Raw genomic sequence first — 18,368 nt, 5'->3', positions numbered from 1 at the left:
AGGGCTACACTGTGATGTTTCAGTATAGCAAACAGTGTGGCATATTTTGAATATGTTTATAGATGGCTAACAAATATTTAGGATTTAAAAAAAATCAATACCTTTAATTATTGAAAAAATAACTGTTGGTGTTATATTTAATTATTGAGGCAAAGCTGGATGTATCATCAAGCCTCGAAGAATCTTTGAATTATCTATAGTATATTGTTAAAATGTCATTATGTATAAAGAATATTCCATAATAAGTCACTTGACAACTTGAATGTAATATTGAAGAATGTACAGTACCGTTCAGTATAATATACAGTAGATCACCTACTGTAAATAGATCAAATGTATTTTGTATTCAGTACAATAACCCTTTTAAAACATTGTGATTTTTCAACATTCTTCTGACAGTCTTGTCCTTGTGCATGTACAGAACTAACAGCCCTATCCACCGCTCACCTCTTTACCTTGCATACTGTTTCCAGTGGAAGCAGTGACTGGACTGTGGGCAGCTTTGCATAAACATACAGTACTTTAATTTCTAACAAATTTTATTGGAAAATGTGTCTGTGAAATTGATTGACTTGCTTTTGCAGCATTTAGCTTGTTAATTCGCTAATAAATGGAAAAAAAGTAACCAAAAATGAAAAATGTAATATTTCTTGTAATACCAGAAAGCTTAGATATAATTTGAGACCATTGTTTAAGCGTTTATTAGCATTGTGATGAACAATTACAATCAAAAGAGAATAGAGCATTAACAGGCTTTGTTTTCTTTGCAACAGCTTTATAAAACAAAGGTTAACAGCGCTCGAAACCACAGATATGTAGTGTGGCATTGCATGGTTTGCTTTAGACCTAAAAATGGTATGACCAGCCAATTTAATATAAAACATAGCTTTTTTCATTAATAACAATTTAACTACAATGATTTAGAAATTAAAAAAACTCTGTGGTTATGGAGTACGAATAGTTCAGTCTATAATGTAAGTAAATCCAGTATTTGATTTATTATATAAAGAGGGCCATATTTATGTATTTGTATTATGTATTAAAAACAAAAGCTGTGTTGCTCTATTTTCTATACTTTACATAAATCTATCACACATCAGTTTTGTATGCAACTATAAAGCCCTCTTAAACTGAAATAGTACTGTTTTAGGATGTTTTAGGAGTGTCCTGTCATTTCTAATGAGCCTGAGGGGGTGCAGCTTAAAAGCAGTTTATAATTAGAGCATAGAGCTGTAAGACCGTTACAATAAGGAAGATGCTACAACAGTTAGAGCTTCAGTGCTCACAATGCACTTAGAAAATTTTTATAATCTACATTTATAACCCACAATGATCTCCTTGTTTCGCTAGTTAAATGTCACCCAGGCATTTGAAAATCGAAGTATGGCCAGGTGCGTTGCTGATTCTGCTGGCAATCTTGAGGAAACCATGAGTACTCCTGACAGGAAAAAGAAGTCCGTCACTGGTAAGAAAGTGCAAGTGAGAAGAGGTAAGCTCCTTCCTTACAACAGAACTGTTTTGCAGATTCTCACAGTAAAAGCAAAAGGTATAGATTATTTTACAGAAGAGAATGACACTTTATTTTAAGTATGAAAGGGTGAATGCTCAAACTGGGTGATGTAATTGATGGAGTACCACAGGGAGCTTATTAGGACTGCAGCTCTCCCTACTTTATAGCAGTGATCTGAATTGTGACATACAGTAGTAAACTAAACATGTTCGTTGATGATGACAAAACGGGATGATTAGAAAACTATAAAAAACTTGCACACTGACGTAACTGTAGCAGTGAACAGGAGACAAGAAACTAGATCCACACATAGTCTCTGCTTGAAACAACTTGCCCAGGAGAAAGTGTAACTACTGTACAATTTCCTTGAGAAGCTGACAACAGGCAGGGGTCGAGCTGTGAGACACTGTTTGAAATTGCTCTGGAGAATCCAAAAGCGAATCCAAAAAGAACAAGTGAGGGTTTGAGGCACAGGAATCTGTCCAGGACGTGATCAACAATTGGGTAGAATTGCAGAAGGCGAAAATCCGAAACACAGTGGAATCCAAAAACCGTTGTCAGTACACAAAGGAGAGTCAAAATCCAAGAATAAACTTGGAAAGCTAGCAAGGTTGAGGTATGAAAACCCAATGACTGAGCAATTGATAATGAGAAGACAGGACTTCCTGGAGGTAACAAGTTAAGCGCCGGTTTAATTTTGCTTCAGTGGTATTACTAACCGCCCATATCTCATCCTTAAGGAGTTAGATGAATTAACAGACCCAGTGTAGTCTTGGTCTGATGCCATAAAGGCATGGAGATGTGCAGTCCGGCATTTACACAGGTTTTATAATACCCCCCCTCTCAACAGGCAACCTGGGGGCCGGACAAGGTTTTCCATAATTTGTGAATTGAAAAGATGATTGTACCAGGCACAGGGAGACCCCTAAATCAGAGGAGCTGAGGTCCCTGTGGATTTTGGAGCTAAAGTGTTGGTCAATGCAGTCTTCAAAAGGGAGACGTTCAAGCTGGCAGGGAGGAGCCAGCCAATACATAACCGGAATAATTTGTTCCGTGATTCAGAAGGGGCCAATGAATCTTGAGACCAGTTTCTTGGATGAACCTGATGTTTGGTGGACAACCATACCCTTTGTCGTGGACTCAGAAGGAGGAGTGTCCTACTGACAGTGATTAGTAGGACACTGATGTAACTGTGAGGCCTGTGCCGCATCCCTTCAAGGTCCTGCACAGATCTCTCAGTAACATTGAAGTATGGAGTTAGGGCAAGGAGTGGATGTTGATACCCACAGAGGCACTAGAAAGGAGACATACTGTATCAGTCATCCTGTTCAGCAAGATGTTACAAGACACTTCTGCCCACAGTAGTAGGCGCACCCAGTCCTCTTGGAAATCGGACACATGACACCTTAAAGTCACCAACTCTGTCTGGCCATTGGTTTCAAGGAGGTACCCAGAGGACAGGTTAACTTTAATCCAAAACTTCTCACTACAAAACCACAAACCTGGCAGAGAGCCTTCCGACTTGCATTGGTCCCTCATGTCAGAAGGGGTCTTCACCTCAACAGGAGGGGCCTTACACCACCGAGGAAAAGAAGATGCGCTGCAACATTTCTCCTGATGCCACTCCCCAAGACGACCATCCATCCAACTAGCCAGACCAATAAGGGCTTCCAAGCTCTAGGGAAGGTCTCTGCAAGCCATCTGGTCCTCAAGCTCTTTGAGAGCCCAGCTCGAAACATGGCAATGAGAGGCTCCTCGCCCCATCTGCTCTCAATGGCCAGGGCCCTGAATCAGATGACATAGAGTGGGCAACCAGTTGACTTCCCTGCTTGAAACGCAACAGTAGATGGGAGGACTCTGTGTTACGGCCAGGGCTGTCAAAATGATGGAATGTATCTAAGAAAAGTTGTTAGTTGCTGCAGACGATCTGCCCTGGTCTGTAGGAAAGGTAGAAGTTTACAACAAAAATTGTGCCGCACTGAATAAGGAGACTGCTGCGGTACATGGAATCTCCAGAGAAGGGTGGAGCGGGGCACATCCAAGGTTCTCAGAAGACTTAAGTTGGAGGCCCAAGCTTAAGCGCTGGGCTGGCACAGGATCTGGGCCTGGAATTGGAGCCGCTGTGCGAACAAAGGAGAGCTCCTGCTGCATGCTGTATATTGTGGCACATTCCTGCACTGCTTCTTTCAGCTCATTATCACTGCTTTGCTGAGCTCTTAAAGGGGAGCTGTGACTGGCCAGTGTTTTGAGGAGATTTTGGAAGCCCACTGGATCCGTATTTTTTGGCTCAGTCATTCTGTAAAAACCATTACGCTGACCTGATGGTAGCAGGTGCCAAGAGGTGAGAGACTGGATACACACACAGGCTATTCTTGAAACATTTTAGCCATTCTTGAAACAAATTAGCCAGCAGGCAAATGAAACAAATTTTACTGGGAAGCTGAAGCAGTGGTCAGACAAGCAGGGGTTGAGTGGTGAGATTACAGTGCCGATGAGAATCCGAAGGAAAATCCAAAAAAACACTCTAGGAATCAAGGCACAAGACAAGACAAGGACGTGATCAATAATTGGATCGAATCACAGTGGGCAAAAATACCAAACACAGGGAAATCCAAAAATTGTAAATTCGGGCCAACATTTGCATGGGTGTAACACAAACACTATAGAAGATACAAAGGAAATCCAGGAAGACTTAAGTAAACAGACACAGATTCTAAACAGACAACAGACACTAATTCTAAATATAAGATGGAAAACAATGACCTTGAAAGAAGCTACTTATGAAATTGACTTATAGTACAGTATACAAAATGTTTATGTTAACGCATAGTTTACCTCCTTCAGACAAAGTGGGGGAAGAAGAGAAAAGAAAACATAATGTCAGGATTGAGTATATAGTAAAAAGAACAGAATTTACATTAATGGATGTTAGAAATAACAAAAAATAAATCATACTTACACTTATATAGCACTTTTCTGCACACTCCATTCGAAGCACTTTACAGGTAATGGGGACTCCCCTCCACAACCACCAATGTGCAAGACCCGCATGGTTGATGAAACGGCTGTCAAAGTGTGCCAGAACGCTCACCACACATTGGCTACCAGTGGGAAGGAGAACAGAATGCTGAGCCAGTTCATACTGTAGATGGGGATTACTAGGAGGCCATTATTGATAAAGGTCATGGGGAAATTTTGGCCCGGACACTGGAGTTACACCCCTACTCTTTTTGAGAAATGCCCCGGGATTTTTAAGGACCATTCGGGACCTCAGTTTTATGTTTCATCCAAAGGATGGTGCCTTTTTACTGTATAGTGTCCACGTCACCATACTGGAGCATTTGGACTCGCACAAACTGCAGGGTGAGTGTCCCCTACCGGCCCAGCCAATACCTCTTCCAGCAGCAACGTTAGCTTTCCTAGGAGGTCTACCATTCAGACCTTATTAAGAATATAGATTACTGGTCAAAATGTTACAAAAATACATTGCTGGAATCAATGAAATATTTTCCCATGTTTAAAGAATTGTTCTTCTCTGAAAGATGAAAAATGCTTTTAGTTTTGGATAGAGAAGACTACAAGAGGACTACAAGGCTCCACGGCCGAAACGTTGTGTTCTCTTTCTTCTTTTTTTCAGCATGGAATAAACCTATTACTTGTTCCTTTGCATGATACAAGTATTCCAACTCCTCAAGCACTAGACAAATTTAGCCCAGTGGACTTCTTCAGTATCAATAGTGAAAGGCAATCAGAGGACACAAATGCAAATGACAGGAATGAAAGGAAAGGAAACATGCATTTTAAAAAGAAAACGAGAGGCATTGTTTTGCTGGAAAAATGTTATAGGAGTCTGAAACAAGCTATCCAGCAGTGATGTTGAAGTTGATGCCCTGGTTTCTTTTAAGCAACAACTTGAGATCCTTGGATCAATTAGTTTCTAGCGACCAAACAAGGTATAGATGGACCAAACAACTTTTTTAACATTTATACTCTTACTTTTCTTTAAGCAGCATGATTTCCTTGTGGATAGTCTGTGAAATCATTAGTGAAAGACAAGAAATAAAAAAAAACGTTTTCGGAGAACTGTGTTGAGAGACTTGTTGTTTTGTTGTATCGTTGTTCTCTCTAAATGTTACAGGTCTCCATGATTGATGATCATATGTACAAATGATCATTATGATCAAAATGATGAATGAATCCAGCTGGATAACTGTTTTCAGCCTTTAGAAAAATTCTGTGTTGTCATTTTGTAACTGTGAATGGTTAATTTTTATTTCACAAAAATGGGGAAGTTACAATTGTGTAATTGTTAACTTTAGTTGCATGCCATAAATTCAACAACCAGCATAATCACCTTGAACACACAATTCACATGTACATACTTTTTGCTTTTATTTGAATACAATCTTTTTATTATTGCCATTATTTTAGCACAATACTGTAATTAATTGCTTAATATCCTGTATATAGGAGATCAGCTCCCCTCCAGAACAAAAACTTTGTCAATTACAATGTTTTGCCTTGACACGAGTTTTGTCCTCTAATACAGGTAGAACTACAGTAAATGGTCCATAATCCAAATACAATATTTAATTTACAATTAGTTAAAAAGGCTTTTGTGATTACTGCAGTTGGAAATGAATAAGAGAATCATATTTGCTTCTTTTGGCACTGGCCTGATTAAAGAATGTAGCTGGGTCCATTTTGTGAATTTTAATTTAGGCACTGGATTTTTGGCTCAGGTCAAATGGCTGAACCCTTCGTATGTTTGAAAAAAAAAGCCCTAAAATGACCACATACAGTACAGATTCTGACCCACTCAACCTATGTGTAAATGGTCACTAGATTAAAAAAAAAAAATGTTTATTTTTTAATCACATTTTGTATGTTACATTATTTTTATATTATATCATTTCTGGGATTTTAAAACACAAATCCAAATGTTTGTACTGCTTTATCAAAGATACTTTTTATAAAAAGTAATAGAGAGCTAATACACAAGAACCACCAATTGTCAAGCAGAAAATGAATTGGTGGATATTGTACTAACTGTTTCAAAAGCAAAGAACACACCGATGAGAATTTTGTTTTCTGCTTTCACAAATAAATCCTTAAGCTTTGTTATGTGCATAAACTGCTAGTTAATATATTAAAAGAGCAAATGCAAATTTCAGTGAGTCTCAATGCATCATCGGTGAACTATCCTGTGTACACTTTCTCTAGATTCATAAGAAAATAATTTTAGTTCATTTAAAATAATATGTGACAAACCTAGGGTAATTATTTCCTAGGTTTGTTGCATTTTAATTCACCATTATTTCACCTCCCTATTTTACAGCCACCTAGAAAATACTGAATAATATAATTCCTTGATTTTTTTCTGATTTCATATTCTCCTAAGTGTCTCTTAAATAAATTTGCATGTTCAAGTTTTGAAGCTCATTTTTCAATGATTTACATTAGGCATACTGGCGTGGCAGTGACATAACTACTGTACACTTGATTCCTGAATTTGTATTAATTGTAGCTTGCTGAAAGAATATGCCATACTTTTTTCCACAGTTTGACAAAATATATCAGTTGTTAAAATAATGGGTAAAAATGATTGATGAACAACACCATTCTCTTTCCTTTTAAACAGAGTATATGTTGAATTGCCATTTACCAGGCAAACTCATACTGGCTATGTTAATTGGAGGTTCTAAACTGTCCCTTTGTGTCTGTCCTGACATCCTCTCTAGGGTGATGTCCAGCCTTTAATCTTATGCTTCTGCGATAGGCTCCAGATTGTCCCATCTATAACCATGAATAAGCAGCTTTCTAATGATGGATGAAGCAGCAATTGTTGTCTTATTAGAGTTGCCAAAATAATACAAAACCAGGAACTTTTTTGTTTTTTACCTTTAAATATCTTGTTTCTGTATTTACATTCCCCACAAAAGTTTGTTTCTTTACTAGGATGGACTTTGAAGTTTAACTGAGGAGAGCATTTTTCTTTTTTAATTACATATCAGCACGTGGAATAACAAATCAACACAGTACACATGATGTTGTGGATAACATTTACTGATTAATGGAAGACAAGAATTTCTAAATGGGACAAATTCTAGCCTATGGCACAGCATGGTCTGTCAGATAAGGACTTTCAGATTTATTGTTCATGCAAGAAAGAAAAAAAAATATTTATATGAGGAGTAAACACAATTCTTGCAGGGAGTCAAGAATTCAGACAGGATCCAGCCAGGTAAAAACACTGTGCACAATTCAGGGTGAGTCCTACAGGCCCATATGCTCCACTGTTGTTGTATGGTGACTGCTAATGAGACTAGACTGGGCAGTGTCAGCAGAGGTATTCTCATCTAGTCTAACAAAACTGCCATGGCAGACCTTACACAGGTAGAATAAGGCGAGCTGTGTCAACCCTTCAGGTGGTATATTTGTATACTGCTGCTGTTATACTGTAGGTTGTACTACAGACAACAAGGCTGGTCTTGCATTCTGTTTGCCTTTAGTTCCTGTGTCAGGGCACTTGGACAGTCCCTAAATGGATAACTTTAAAAAGCAAACACTTTATATACCATCATGGTACACGTGCATTGAATAAGTACAGCATCAGGATGGTAGCTGGGTAGATCAACCTTGTACTAAATTATTTTCTTGCAGATTCGACGCAAGTGAAGCCTCATGTAGTAGAGATTGTGACAACAGAGGAAACCCCCAATGAGAAAGAGCCAAACACAGGGCATGTCAAGGAAGAGCTGGTGCCACAGGTCCTGGCCAAGACAGGAGTCTCTGAACAAGGCGTCAGCCCTGACCTGCAGACAACGGAAGGAAAGCCACAGAAGACGCAGACAGAGGCCTGACAACCTCTAACGAGCAAATAAATGTGTCTGAAGGGAAAGACGAAGTCACGAGGGGATTTGAAAATGACTGTTGTGCTTATGTGTGTTTGATTTTTTTTTCCATCAGTTCAGCTGTTCTGGTTTGTGGTTTCATAGAAACATGGGCTAATTATTTAACTTTTAGATATTTTTAATCTCATTGTGAAGTCTACAAGTGTGCAGTGCTAAAGATGAGTAGCAAGAAAAGTTGCCCAGACTGTAAGTTAGGAAGGTGTTTTGATGTGCTGTAATAGGGGAGTACAGATCATAAATGAAGGGAAAAGGAAGTGGGCATTCACATTAAATTCAGATCTAGTTTCTAGCTTAGCACAACAGTAAATTAGTAAATATAAATAATCTTCTATTAAATACAATAGAAATTTCAGTCAGCACAACAAGGAGCACCAATATAGATTCATAACCTGGAGTGTCTTTTGTTGTTTGCTTCTAATATGTTCTTGTAAAGTGACATATATATTTACAAAATAAAGCAATAACTTTACATTCAGTAAACCTTGATATTGTAGAGTGCTGCTGTTTAAGAATTATATTAAGAAATCCTCCAAAATACTGAACAATATGAACAAGAAAACATGTTTCTTAAATATTATCAGAGTACCTTACAGTGGTATTCATACTGTGGTTTGGAAATGGACTGCACAGAATAAATTTTTAAAATTTATTTTTATATTATTACAATACTTTTTAAAGCCCTAACAGCCCTGGGTTCAGTTCTGGACCTTGTGTGCTACTGAATATGTGTGTAGTTTGTATGTTATTCCTGTAGTCATGTGGGTTTCCTCTAGTCCAAGGACATACCGGTACTGTAGGTGAATTGGTTTCTGGGAAAATTGGTCCTGGTAAGACTGTCAGTGTGTGCATGTTTGTGTGTGTCTGCCCTGTGATGGAGTATTATCCTCTCCAATATGATTTCTGCCTTGAGCCTATTGCTTGCTGGGATATGCTTCCCACAACCCTCTATTGGATAAAGCAGTTAGAAAATGAAAGGACGAGTTCCTAATTCTGGTTCTGGAGGACAGAACACCTGCCAGTTTTCATTCCACCTGAGCTGAATAACCTAAATATAGCCTAAAGTGATGTAACAAGTTGCTTGTTTAAAATATTTACCATTTTTCTACTAGTAAGTTTGAGATTTTGTTTTGCTTAGGAAATACAATAGTTAAAAGGCAACTTGCAACATGTTTAATCAGCCGAAAACAGTGAAACAGTTTGAATTAATCCTATTATGAATTTCTAGGAAAGGTTCAATTTTCTTGGCTTGAGAGCTTGGCTGTCGAAACCCAGTGTGTGTGTGGGCCTTCAAGACCAGGAGTATGAACTCTTGTTCTAGACCAGCAGTTTCCAACACTGATCCTAAGGAAGTGCTCTGTCTGCTTAGTTTTGTCCAAACTGGGCCCTTAAATACCAGTTCTAACTGGTGCCAATCATTCAGTCAAACTAATTTGATTGTTTAGACTTTTTTTTTTACACTCAAGCCTTGATTAAAAAAAACAACAACTAACTAAAGTGTATTGTTTCCAGCATCTGCAGCATACAGAACTTTATCCAGTCTCTCCACGATGTGATAGACAACTTGCTTCCTTACATCTGACTGAAATTCACGAAGTTTGTGATGAACAGACACAAGTGGGAAAGATACTGTATCTCACACACAGAGAGTGAGTGTTTTTCGTTTTGTGTCCTCCTGGTCATATTACATTTAACAAATTTGAATACAGTTTTAAAACTCACTAATTAGTACAGGGTTGAGGCCAAATACAAATTCTCTCAAACCTTTTAAGAACTGAAAGCAAATTTCAACATATGACTGAAATAGGAAATTGAGATCAATTAGTTTGTGAGGAAGTCTGCAGGGGTTCCATTAGAACCAGGATTAATGATAATGTTTCTTTATTAGCCCTATACAATTTCTTGCATTAGGAATTCGTTTTTTCACATACCCCAGCTTTTCTCCATGAGACACAGACAGGGAGAGAAGCTTGGGGTCAGAGCGCAGGGTCAGCCATTGTACAGCACCCCTGAAGCTGTTGGTTAAGGGCCTTGCTCAGGGGCCCAACGGAGTAGGATTCCTCTGCCAGCCATGGGATTTGAACCGGTAACCTTCCAGCTACAGGCACAGATCCTTAGCCACAGAGCCACTGCTCCGCTAAGAACCCTTGTCCTAGACTACATCTTTACAAACAGTAAGGACATGTTTTGCCAGCAGCCATACACTATCACTCTGCACCTCACAAATGGCAGCCCACTGAGCCTGGCCAGTACCTGGATGGGAGACCTCCTGGGAAAAACTAAGGTTGCTGCTGGTAGAGGTATTAGATGGGCCAGTAGGAGATGTTCACCCTGAGGTGATGTGTGGTGAGTGTACTGGCGCACTATGGCTGCTGCCACATTATCCAGGTGGATACTGGACGTTGGTAGGGGGGGATCTCCATTACCTGTACAGCGCTTTGAGTGGAGTGTCCAGAAAAGCACTAAGTGTAAGGAATTATTATGATTAAATAGTCACGTTTCCCCCGATCACATCAACAAAAAAGTCAAATAATTTAATATAGGAAATCTGTTTCTCTTAATCATTACTTGGTCATCCACGTCTATCATCACTGTTAAAATGCTTCATGAAATGCTTAGCAACTTTTTATATATTTACTGACAGAAATATGCACAAGCACTCAGAACGTGAAAATAAACCAACCATTAGAGATTCTTTAAACTAAGCAGTGAAATACTAGCACACGAGTCAAATGTCAAGACTTGTCAGACAAATCTAAATGTGAGCTGAAACCCTCGGTTTTCTAAATCAGTGATAAAGAAAACAGATGACTGATGTACATAAAGGAAAAAAAAATCCAGAGAACAGAAAATATTTCTTTAGGGAGTTGGTTGATATAATAAACCTAATATGTTTGAAAGTGTACAGTGGTCGCATATATGATACAGGATACCGGAGGTACTGGACCTTCCATTTTCAAAAATAGAAATAATTAATCTATTAAATCTAATATATATTGCATTTATAATTAGACTTTTTCTTATAATTCTGGATACAATGAAATATGTTTTACGAAATAAAAGCAACATTGTCTCGTAATAATGATTTTATTTTGATGACGCTAATATGTTGCCATAGTGAAAAGACCGGTTCCTATTACTGGGCTCAGTGCAGAAAGGAGCCGGAGTTTCTTTGTAATCACGTGAGTGAGTTGCTCGCCGGGTCACATGGCTGAGAGTCATTTAGCTCCTCGCTTGCACAGTCAGGGAGGCAGTGCTGGAAAGTGCAAATCATTAAAAGATCAACAGCCCACATTCGGGGTGCACTACGATGCCGTGTTTATTTTATTTTCGCTGAACGTGATGATTCTCTAAGCGGTTAATGGAAGAACGACTCAGCCCATTACACGATAAGGAATATAATACATCGCATCACACATCCCTTCTCGATACAGAGTGTCCTCACCGAGGTAAGGCATTTAACACAGCGGTACTGTTGTTGCTTCTCAGCACTTACTGTATGTCTAAGATTCTTCTGCGTCGACTTTAGATCAGGCTGAGTAGAGGCTGCGCTGAAAAACTATTTGATTTGGTTTCGTAGCCCATTGGGTTTGTATAAGTAACTAAAAATAAGATATGCATCGTCATTTGTTTTAAACAGTGTCTCATTTTTAATCTTCAAAGATGGGAGATCAAACTAATTAAAAGCGGTGTTGCTTTGATTCGTGCGTTCCACCACAGGGAGATTTGGCATCTAGCAGCTAGTCTGTGCCAGCTCATCGCGGATAGCTGTAATGTTCCAGATGCACTGAGAAATGCAGACCGTTGGTTGCCTTTCGGAATGGAAGAAGTAGCACAGATGTAAGGCAGTACTGTTGACAGCTTCCATTAGACATACTGTAGACCTGACCGGAGAGAGTACACTCTACAAACAAGGAGAACCCTGTGATTTTGTACAAGAATAAAAACAAAAGTTATTTTCGCGTTTCCGGGTGCCGGTGATTTAACACGGTCTCAAACAGAAGGTATAGTGCTATGTGTGTTGGAGGGCAGCTGAGAATGGTAATATACTGTAAATCGTTTTGGGGGGTACTCTCTGATCTAGCTGCAGCAATACACGTGACGTGGCCAGGAGAAATGTTTTGGTCTCTGTTTTTCAGTTTGTCGGAAAAGCAACAATGGAGATTATATTTAAATTAATTAGAAAGGTGTATAATATTGAATGAAAATATATGAATTTCTCAAAGCAAGAAAAGTATGTCGTATCAAAACATTTTCTAAAAAGAAATAGCATTTGTTTGGGTTGCTATGGCTTTGCACTGGTTCAAACTGGAGAATGGACACAACCCATCGCTAAGCTACTGTTTACGGACGCTGCACTTTTCTATCTTGAGTAATGTTGAAGTTGTGTTAATGCAGTGTACCGTTAGAGCACATTGTAACAGTGTACACGACTTCAGAGACTTGTTTGGGAATGTTACAGGAATGATAAGAGAGAAAAAAACAACAATGGTGCAAATAATACAATAATTCAATACCATGAAATGGCCTGTGAATAGTAATTGTAATGTTTTTCACAAAACAAGTCATTGAGCATTCCCTGGTGTTATAAGGGTTACCATGATAAGTGTACCTGGACTAATCCAGTTGACCTTACATGAGCCACAGGAAACAGCCTGCTCAACCTGAAGGAGAGGTATTCATTCACCCTAATTTCCAAGAAAAACAGAACTCGCAAGAGCTTAGTTTTTTTCTTCAAGTATACATTTTGGGAAATAATTTATCTTATACAAAGTGGGACTTTTTGACGTAGGAGTCTACTAAATTCTGTACAGTCTACAGTACTACAATACAGCTTCTCTCTGGTTTTCCACGAGACACAAGAAGTGATTAAAAACACATTCGTGTACAAGTGTGAGGCAGCCTTTGTTTGAGACTAACACAAGTACAGGATTTCTGGAATATGAATGTAGGTTATGGTAAGCAGAATATTTCTGGTCTCTTAACTGATTGAAGTCATTGTTTTTTTTAAATTATACCAAGGGTTATCTAGAAAGAGTAACTCGTTTGTCTAATGCTTTTTTGTGTGAAGGTCTACCAAACGTAACTGTTTCTTCTGACTGAAAGATCACTCTTTTAGTACTGTATGTCATGACAATACACTCAGTGAGGAAGTTACCTGCTCCTCTGCCTTCCGGTCTGTGGGCTAGGCAATGAGAAATGGTTGAAAAGAGGATGTCCTCTCGCAGTTTTAAGCATATTAAATGTTTTAAAAAGACAGTGCAGTAATGCATGCTTTACACTTTTTAAAAGCCTCAAGTGTTCCTTGAAATGATTACTGGACTGAAAAGCTTGCAGTTATTTCCAAAGAAACAAAAGTGTGCATTTGTTTAATCTTATAAGGTTCACCATTATAACAAAGTAATACACTTAATTTACAAGTGCTTTAAAAAAAATCAGGGCTGTACAGACGTATGGGCATAGAATGCATACAGTAAATAACTTTAAAATAAACATTAAGCAATTACAATTTGACTATACAGTATTTTGAATTATATAATATAATTACTTTAAGCATAAATGCTTATTGAAACTCTAGGGCTTGTACTAGGCCTGTATAATAGCTGGAGCAAGGGTATACAATTTTTTTAAGGAGACATACTTTGGTTAACCAGACACGAATCGCACAACTCTTCTTTATGTTAAGTTAGGTTTCTGGTAGTCCCTTTTTTTCTGGCTGCAGTCAAGCTTGAAACAGATGTTGAATTTCCTAAGCTGCAGCAGGACCACAGGGTCACATAAAGATTGCAACATAATAGTCAAGAAAACAGATATTGTGTTGAGGCTGCAGTTGGGTAACCTGGATCATTTTTAACCAAGGATACTGAGATTTTATTTTCTCATGGTCTGTGTGTAAACCAGCGCTCTATTGCTATTATTTAAAGTTACACTAATGAAAAAGCTTTCGTTTTCTGATTATTACATGCATTTAAAAATATTAGCTTGTAGATTATTAAACCAGTTTTCAACGTGTACCTTTATCACCTCCTAGCCTGATCTCATCAGCTCTCAGAAGGTAAGTGAAGTTGTGTCTTGTCAGTACTGGAATGGGAGACTTTCAGGGAAAGCCAGGTACTGTTGTTAGTGGTCTTGGTGGACCAGGAGATGTCACCCTTCTATCTGGACTAAAATTTCCAAACTAAAGGATCATAGCAACTCTACACTGTGCTGATAGAGGCACCACTTTCTGGATGAGCTATTAAGAAAGGTCCTGAATATTCAGTGCGTTCAGAACAGTAAGGATGTTAATCCTGGTATTTGGGCCTCGTTTCTAGTGTAGATTTGCACAATCTATTTGTTGAAGCATGTTGTTATACCCACCTGATAAATTGTATGTCTTTTCAAGTCTCGACTGCAAATTCTGCGACTTCGTGCAGGGGAGAACAAGGTAGTGCCCAGCTTCGAGTCATTTGTCTTTTAACGTGCGATGGTTCACACAACCACGCCCTGGAGGTTTGGTGGCGATTGGTGGATAGCCACGTCCCTCAACGACAGGGCTGCTTGATGTCTAGGGCTGCACAGTGACAACACTCTGCCTGCTGAGTGGCTGAGAGAGCCCTGGCCGATTAATCCCACCCAACCCTTGAGCCACTTGGAACCAGCATCCCAGAATAGTGAGAGATCTGTATATAGTGGCAATCTACAGGAGGTGCTGGAAGAGCCGCTTAACCGAGCACCTGACTACTTGGCCATTAAAGATTCAGTGGCATTTAGGAATGGAAAGCATAGGGCTGTTAACCCTGGTATCCTGGCTAAACTCCACTCTAGGCATGTTCAAACTGATCTCCCAAATGTTCCCCCTTATTAAACTAGTGTGAAATTTGTAACTTTTTTTCCCTGATCAGTTACGTAGTGTGTCACCCAGGCAGTTCAGTGGTGGATGAAGTGCGTCCGGCGTCTATAAATAAAGCGTTGGTACCCTTGAATATGAATATGAATTGGCTTCATATTTATGACTGACTGTCTCTATTTCCATTCTCTTAGAGTTGGGAGTTGTTCGTACACAGGAAATGGGGTGAACACCTTAGAATATTCAAGTCAGTCATCTAATACATCATTCTTCTCACTTACAACCCGTTTACTTGTGGTTTTCGTTTCTCATTTCCTGATTCGTGTATTCTTTATAGCTGCATCTCCATAAGCCATCGTAAATCCACCGACAATTAACTGTTCCTGCAGAATAAAACTAAATAAAAGCCACTAAATGTCTCTTGTTAAACTGCAGAAGAAATCACAGCAACACAGGGAAGTATCTACTCTTAAGTGAAGTAGCCCTGAAGTAGTTCTCCATGGCAAATAATGGTTTAAGCAAAGCAAGACCAACTAAAAACGCCACAACCATAATATGAAACTAAATTGTAAGAAATTAGAAAAACCCTAATCCAATTCCTCTTATGTAGCACTGCTGCATTTTACAGTGCAGTGTTATATGCACAGCTGTGCAGAAGTCTTAGACACAGTTAGCCATTGCTGTGTATTTAATGTTTTGAACGTCAACAGTTTAAATGATTAAATTAAATTATTTCACTTTACTAGTTTGCTAGACATGTATGGTAGATTTCAGTGTGGGTGTTGTTGCTTTGATTATAGCAACAAATGCGCAACTGAAAAAAGTAGTCCAGGTAAAGTCTACTGTGTGTGGCTTAAAAAAGGTCGCCAGTTCAAACACAAAGTGACTAAATTGAGCTTTAAAGTGCTGGCATTTTAATTGCAAAGCGTGCTGGGATATGCTGCTGTGGCCTTGTGACGGGCCCGGTTTGTGTGTGAGAGAGTGTCAGATATCCAGGGAAACTGTAGAAATTCTAGCCCTGTGAAAGCCTAGTGAAGCACGAGATAACAGCAGTAGTACTCTTAGTTATTTGATACCTGGCAGTTTTGTAAAGAAATGAAATAGCCTTGAAAAAACTTTTAACTGGGAAGTAACCCAAGAATATTTTCAATAAAGAAGGTCTTAAAATCTTTATTGAACCATCATACAAAGAAGGCATAAAGAATTAGAATACTAATTATTTTGATGTTTTAATGTGTTTTTACAGTTGTAGTCCATTTGTAAAGTAGTTTACTTCACAGCAGTTGATTCATCTTTATGAACAGTTGAAGAGTATCAGTTCCAAAGGGTAACTAAATTATTTGAGTGACTGTATAACAGATGTACTGTATATCAGACACACAGGTCCTTTTGTTTGTTGAGTGCAATAACTAGTTAGTACTTGAAGAGCTTCATTGTACAGGAATCTGTGTTATCCTGCTGGGCTTTCTCTCTTCTGTTTCTTTACTTAAGTGGAACTTGCAGGGATAGCCTTGAAATGTTTATTGGGTCTTTGTGTTTGTTTAGTTAATTTGTCCACCCATAATGCACACACGTGAGCTTACATAACATTGAAGGACTCTGGACACGGTGTCCTATTGCTATAATTGTGCTTATGTGTGCTGAAATATTTACTCAGAAAGAACAGGGGATTAGCTGTAAACATAAATAGGTCAGGTCAATTTTTTCAACATGTAAACAAAGAGAAAAAGCGTGAAGGTTATAGCTTAGTTTGTTCTGAGTTGATGTTATTGCAGGAGTTTTTCACAAGCAATGATATCACTTACATTTCTGTAAGCATAATATTTTCCCACTCAAGGTTAAAGGTATGAAATTTATCAGGATTGTAAAAGCTTGCGGGAGACTGTGTCACAGTGAAAAGTTGCTCTGGAAGATCACATGGATTGGGTACCATATTGAATATTTGAAAAAAAAATATTAAGGGATTTTGAAAATTGTTAGGCTCTGGAACCAAACATCAGCGAGGTCTGAAACATGATTGTGTTATTTCATGTTCATGGTAACATTTGTTTATGGCAAGGTGATTGACCACATGGTTTGTCTGACATGTTGGATTTGAAAAAAAAAAACACTTGAACAGTGTCATTTCTAAACTAATGAAGCCAAACAAAGCAAATAATGGTACTTACGGTATAAAGTAGGTCAAAAACCTATCTTAAAAACAGTAGCCATTAACTAATTTCAAAGTTGTTATTTTTTTGCCTACAGTGCATTATATTATATTATAACTATGAGCTCACATGTGGGTCTACCCATTGGTCTGGTCACGTGGTATGGCTCTATTTTGTGGGTTTTCAGGAATGTCTCATAATTTTCAAAGATCTTCTTCTTCAAAACTGGTGGTAGTTTAGATTGGTATATGTTTGGTCCACAGTGTTACCTCAAATCTACAATTCATACTTATTCAAGACAGTTGGATTGGTTGTATAATTTGGCTGGGATATTGGATTAGTCAAAAACATTCAAACAACATTTTCTCTGTTTTTTCCTTCCTGGATAGGTACTGAATTTGGTATACAAAGATAAGGACAGATGTTTTCTCCAGAATGTTTCAAATAAGTTGCTGTTTTAAAAATATGACTGCTGACAACTGAATAAAAAAATAAAGCCATATAAGATCTACAGTATGACCAGTCTCTGTGGCCAGCTAAAATCATGTTGAGTGCAGAAAGGGTCATAACAGTTATAAAGTACAAATATGAATATTTGTGTAGTCTAGCAAAATTGTATCGTGCCCATGACCTTTACCTTTTCCTAAATGAAAAATCTTCATATAACTTCCTTAGAGGGTGCAAAGTGCAAATCATGTAGAAAACCATATGTGCTCTGTCAAAAATATCCTTATTCATGACTTTTGATCTTTCTTAAAGGTCACATGCAAACTGTGTTCTGAAAGAGGGGATCATCAGCCTGATCACCTATTGCACAATGGACATGTGTATAGAAATAGAAGTCACAGGTATTCCATCAACGTGCAGGTCGACTGTGATGCTTAGCCGAAAATAATACCCCGGTTCTGTTCGCAGCAGCTTATCTTTCAGAAAAGGCTGCTTCTACCAGAAAATGAGCATTATGGACT

General features: G+C 38.4%; 2 protein-coding genes across 7 annotated transcripts in view; both read left to right on the top strand.

Moving 5' to 3' along the window:
- myom1b (myomesin 1b) overlaps nt 1–8,904 on the top strand; it is a 70,503-nt gene extending 61,599 nt beyond the window's left edge. For all 3 annotated transcript variants that reach the window (XM_088918696.1, XM_088918695.1, XM_088918694.1), the window contains 2 exons: nt 1,351–1,489; nt 8,174–8,904. In XM_088918696.1, the coding sequence (XP_088774822.1) occupies nt 1,351–1,489; nt 8,174–8,373 (339 nt within the window). In that variant the 3' untranslated portion in view covers nt 8,374–8,904. The remainder of the gene's footprint in view (nt 1–1,350; nt 1,490–8,173) is intronic.
- A 1,093-nt stretch (nt 8,905–9,997) lies between these two features.
- lpin2 (lipin 2) overlaps nt 9,998–18,368 on the top strand; it is a 52,215-nt gene continuing 43,844 nt past the window's right edge. The window contains exon 1 of one of the 4 annotated variants that reach the window (XM_088918700.1): nt 9,998–10,070. The gene's annotated coding sequence lies outside the window, so the exon portion shown is untranslated. Of the gene's footprint in view, nt 10,071–11,621; nt 11,871–15,489; nt 15,498–18,368 lie in introns of those variants that run through there. The other 3 variants (XM_088918703.1, XM_088918699.1, XM_088918701.1) reach the window with 3 other exon arrangements.

Source organism: Atractosteus spatula, chromosome 6 (genome assembly GCF_055471065.1).
Source record: "Atractosteus spatula isolate fAtrSpa1 chromosome 6, fAtrSpa1.hap1, whole genome shotgun sequence".
Taxonomy (NCBI): Eukaryota; Metazoa; Chordata; class Actinopteri; order Semionotiformes; family Lepisosteidae; genus Atractosteus; species Atractosteus spatula.
The sequence above is the reverse complement of the archived record's forward strand: the minus strand, read 5'-3'. Positions and strand labels throughout refer to the sequence as shown.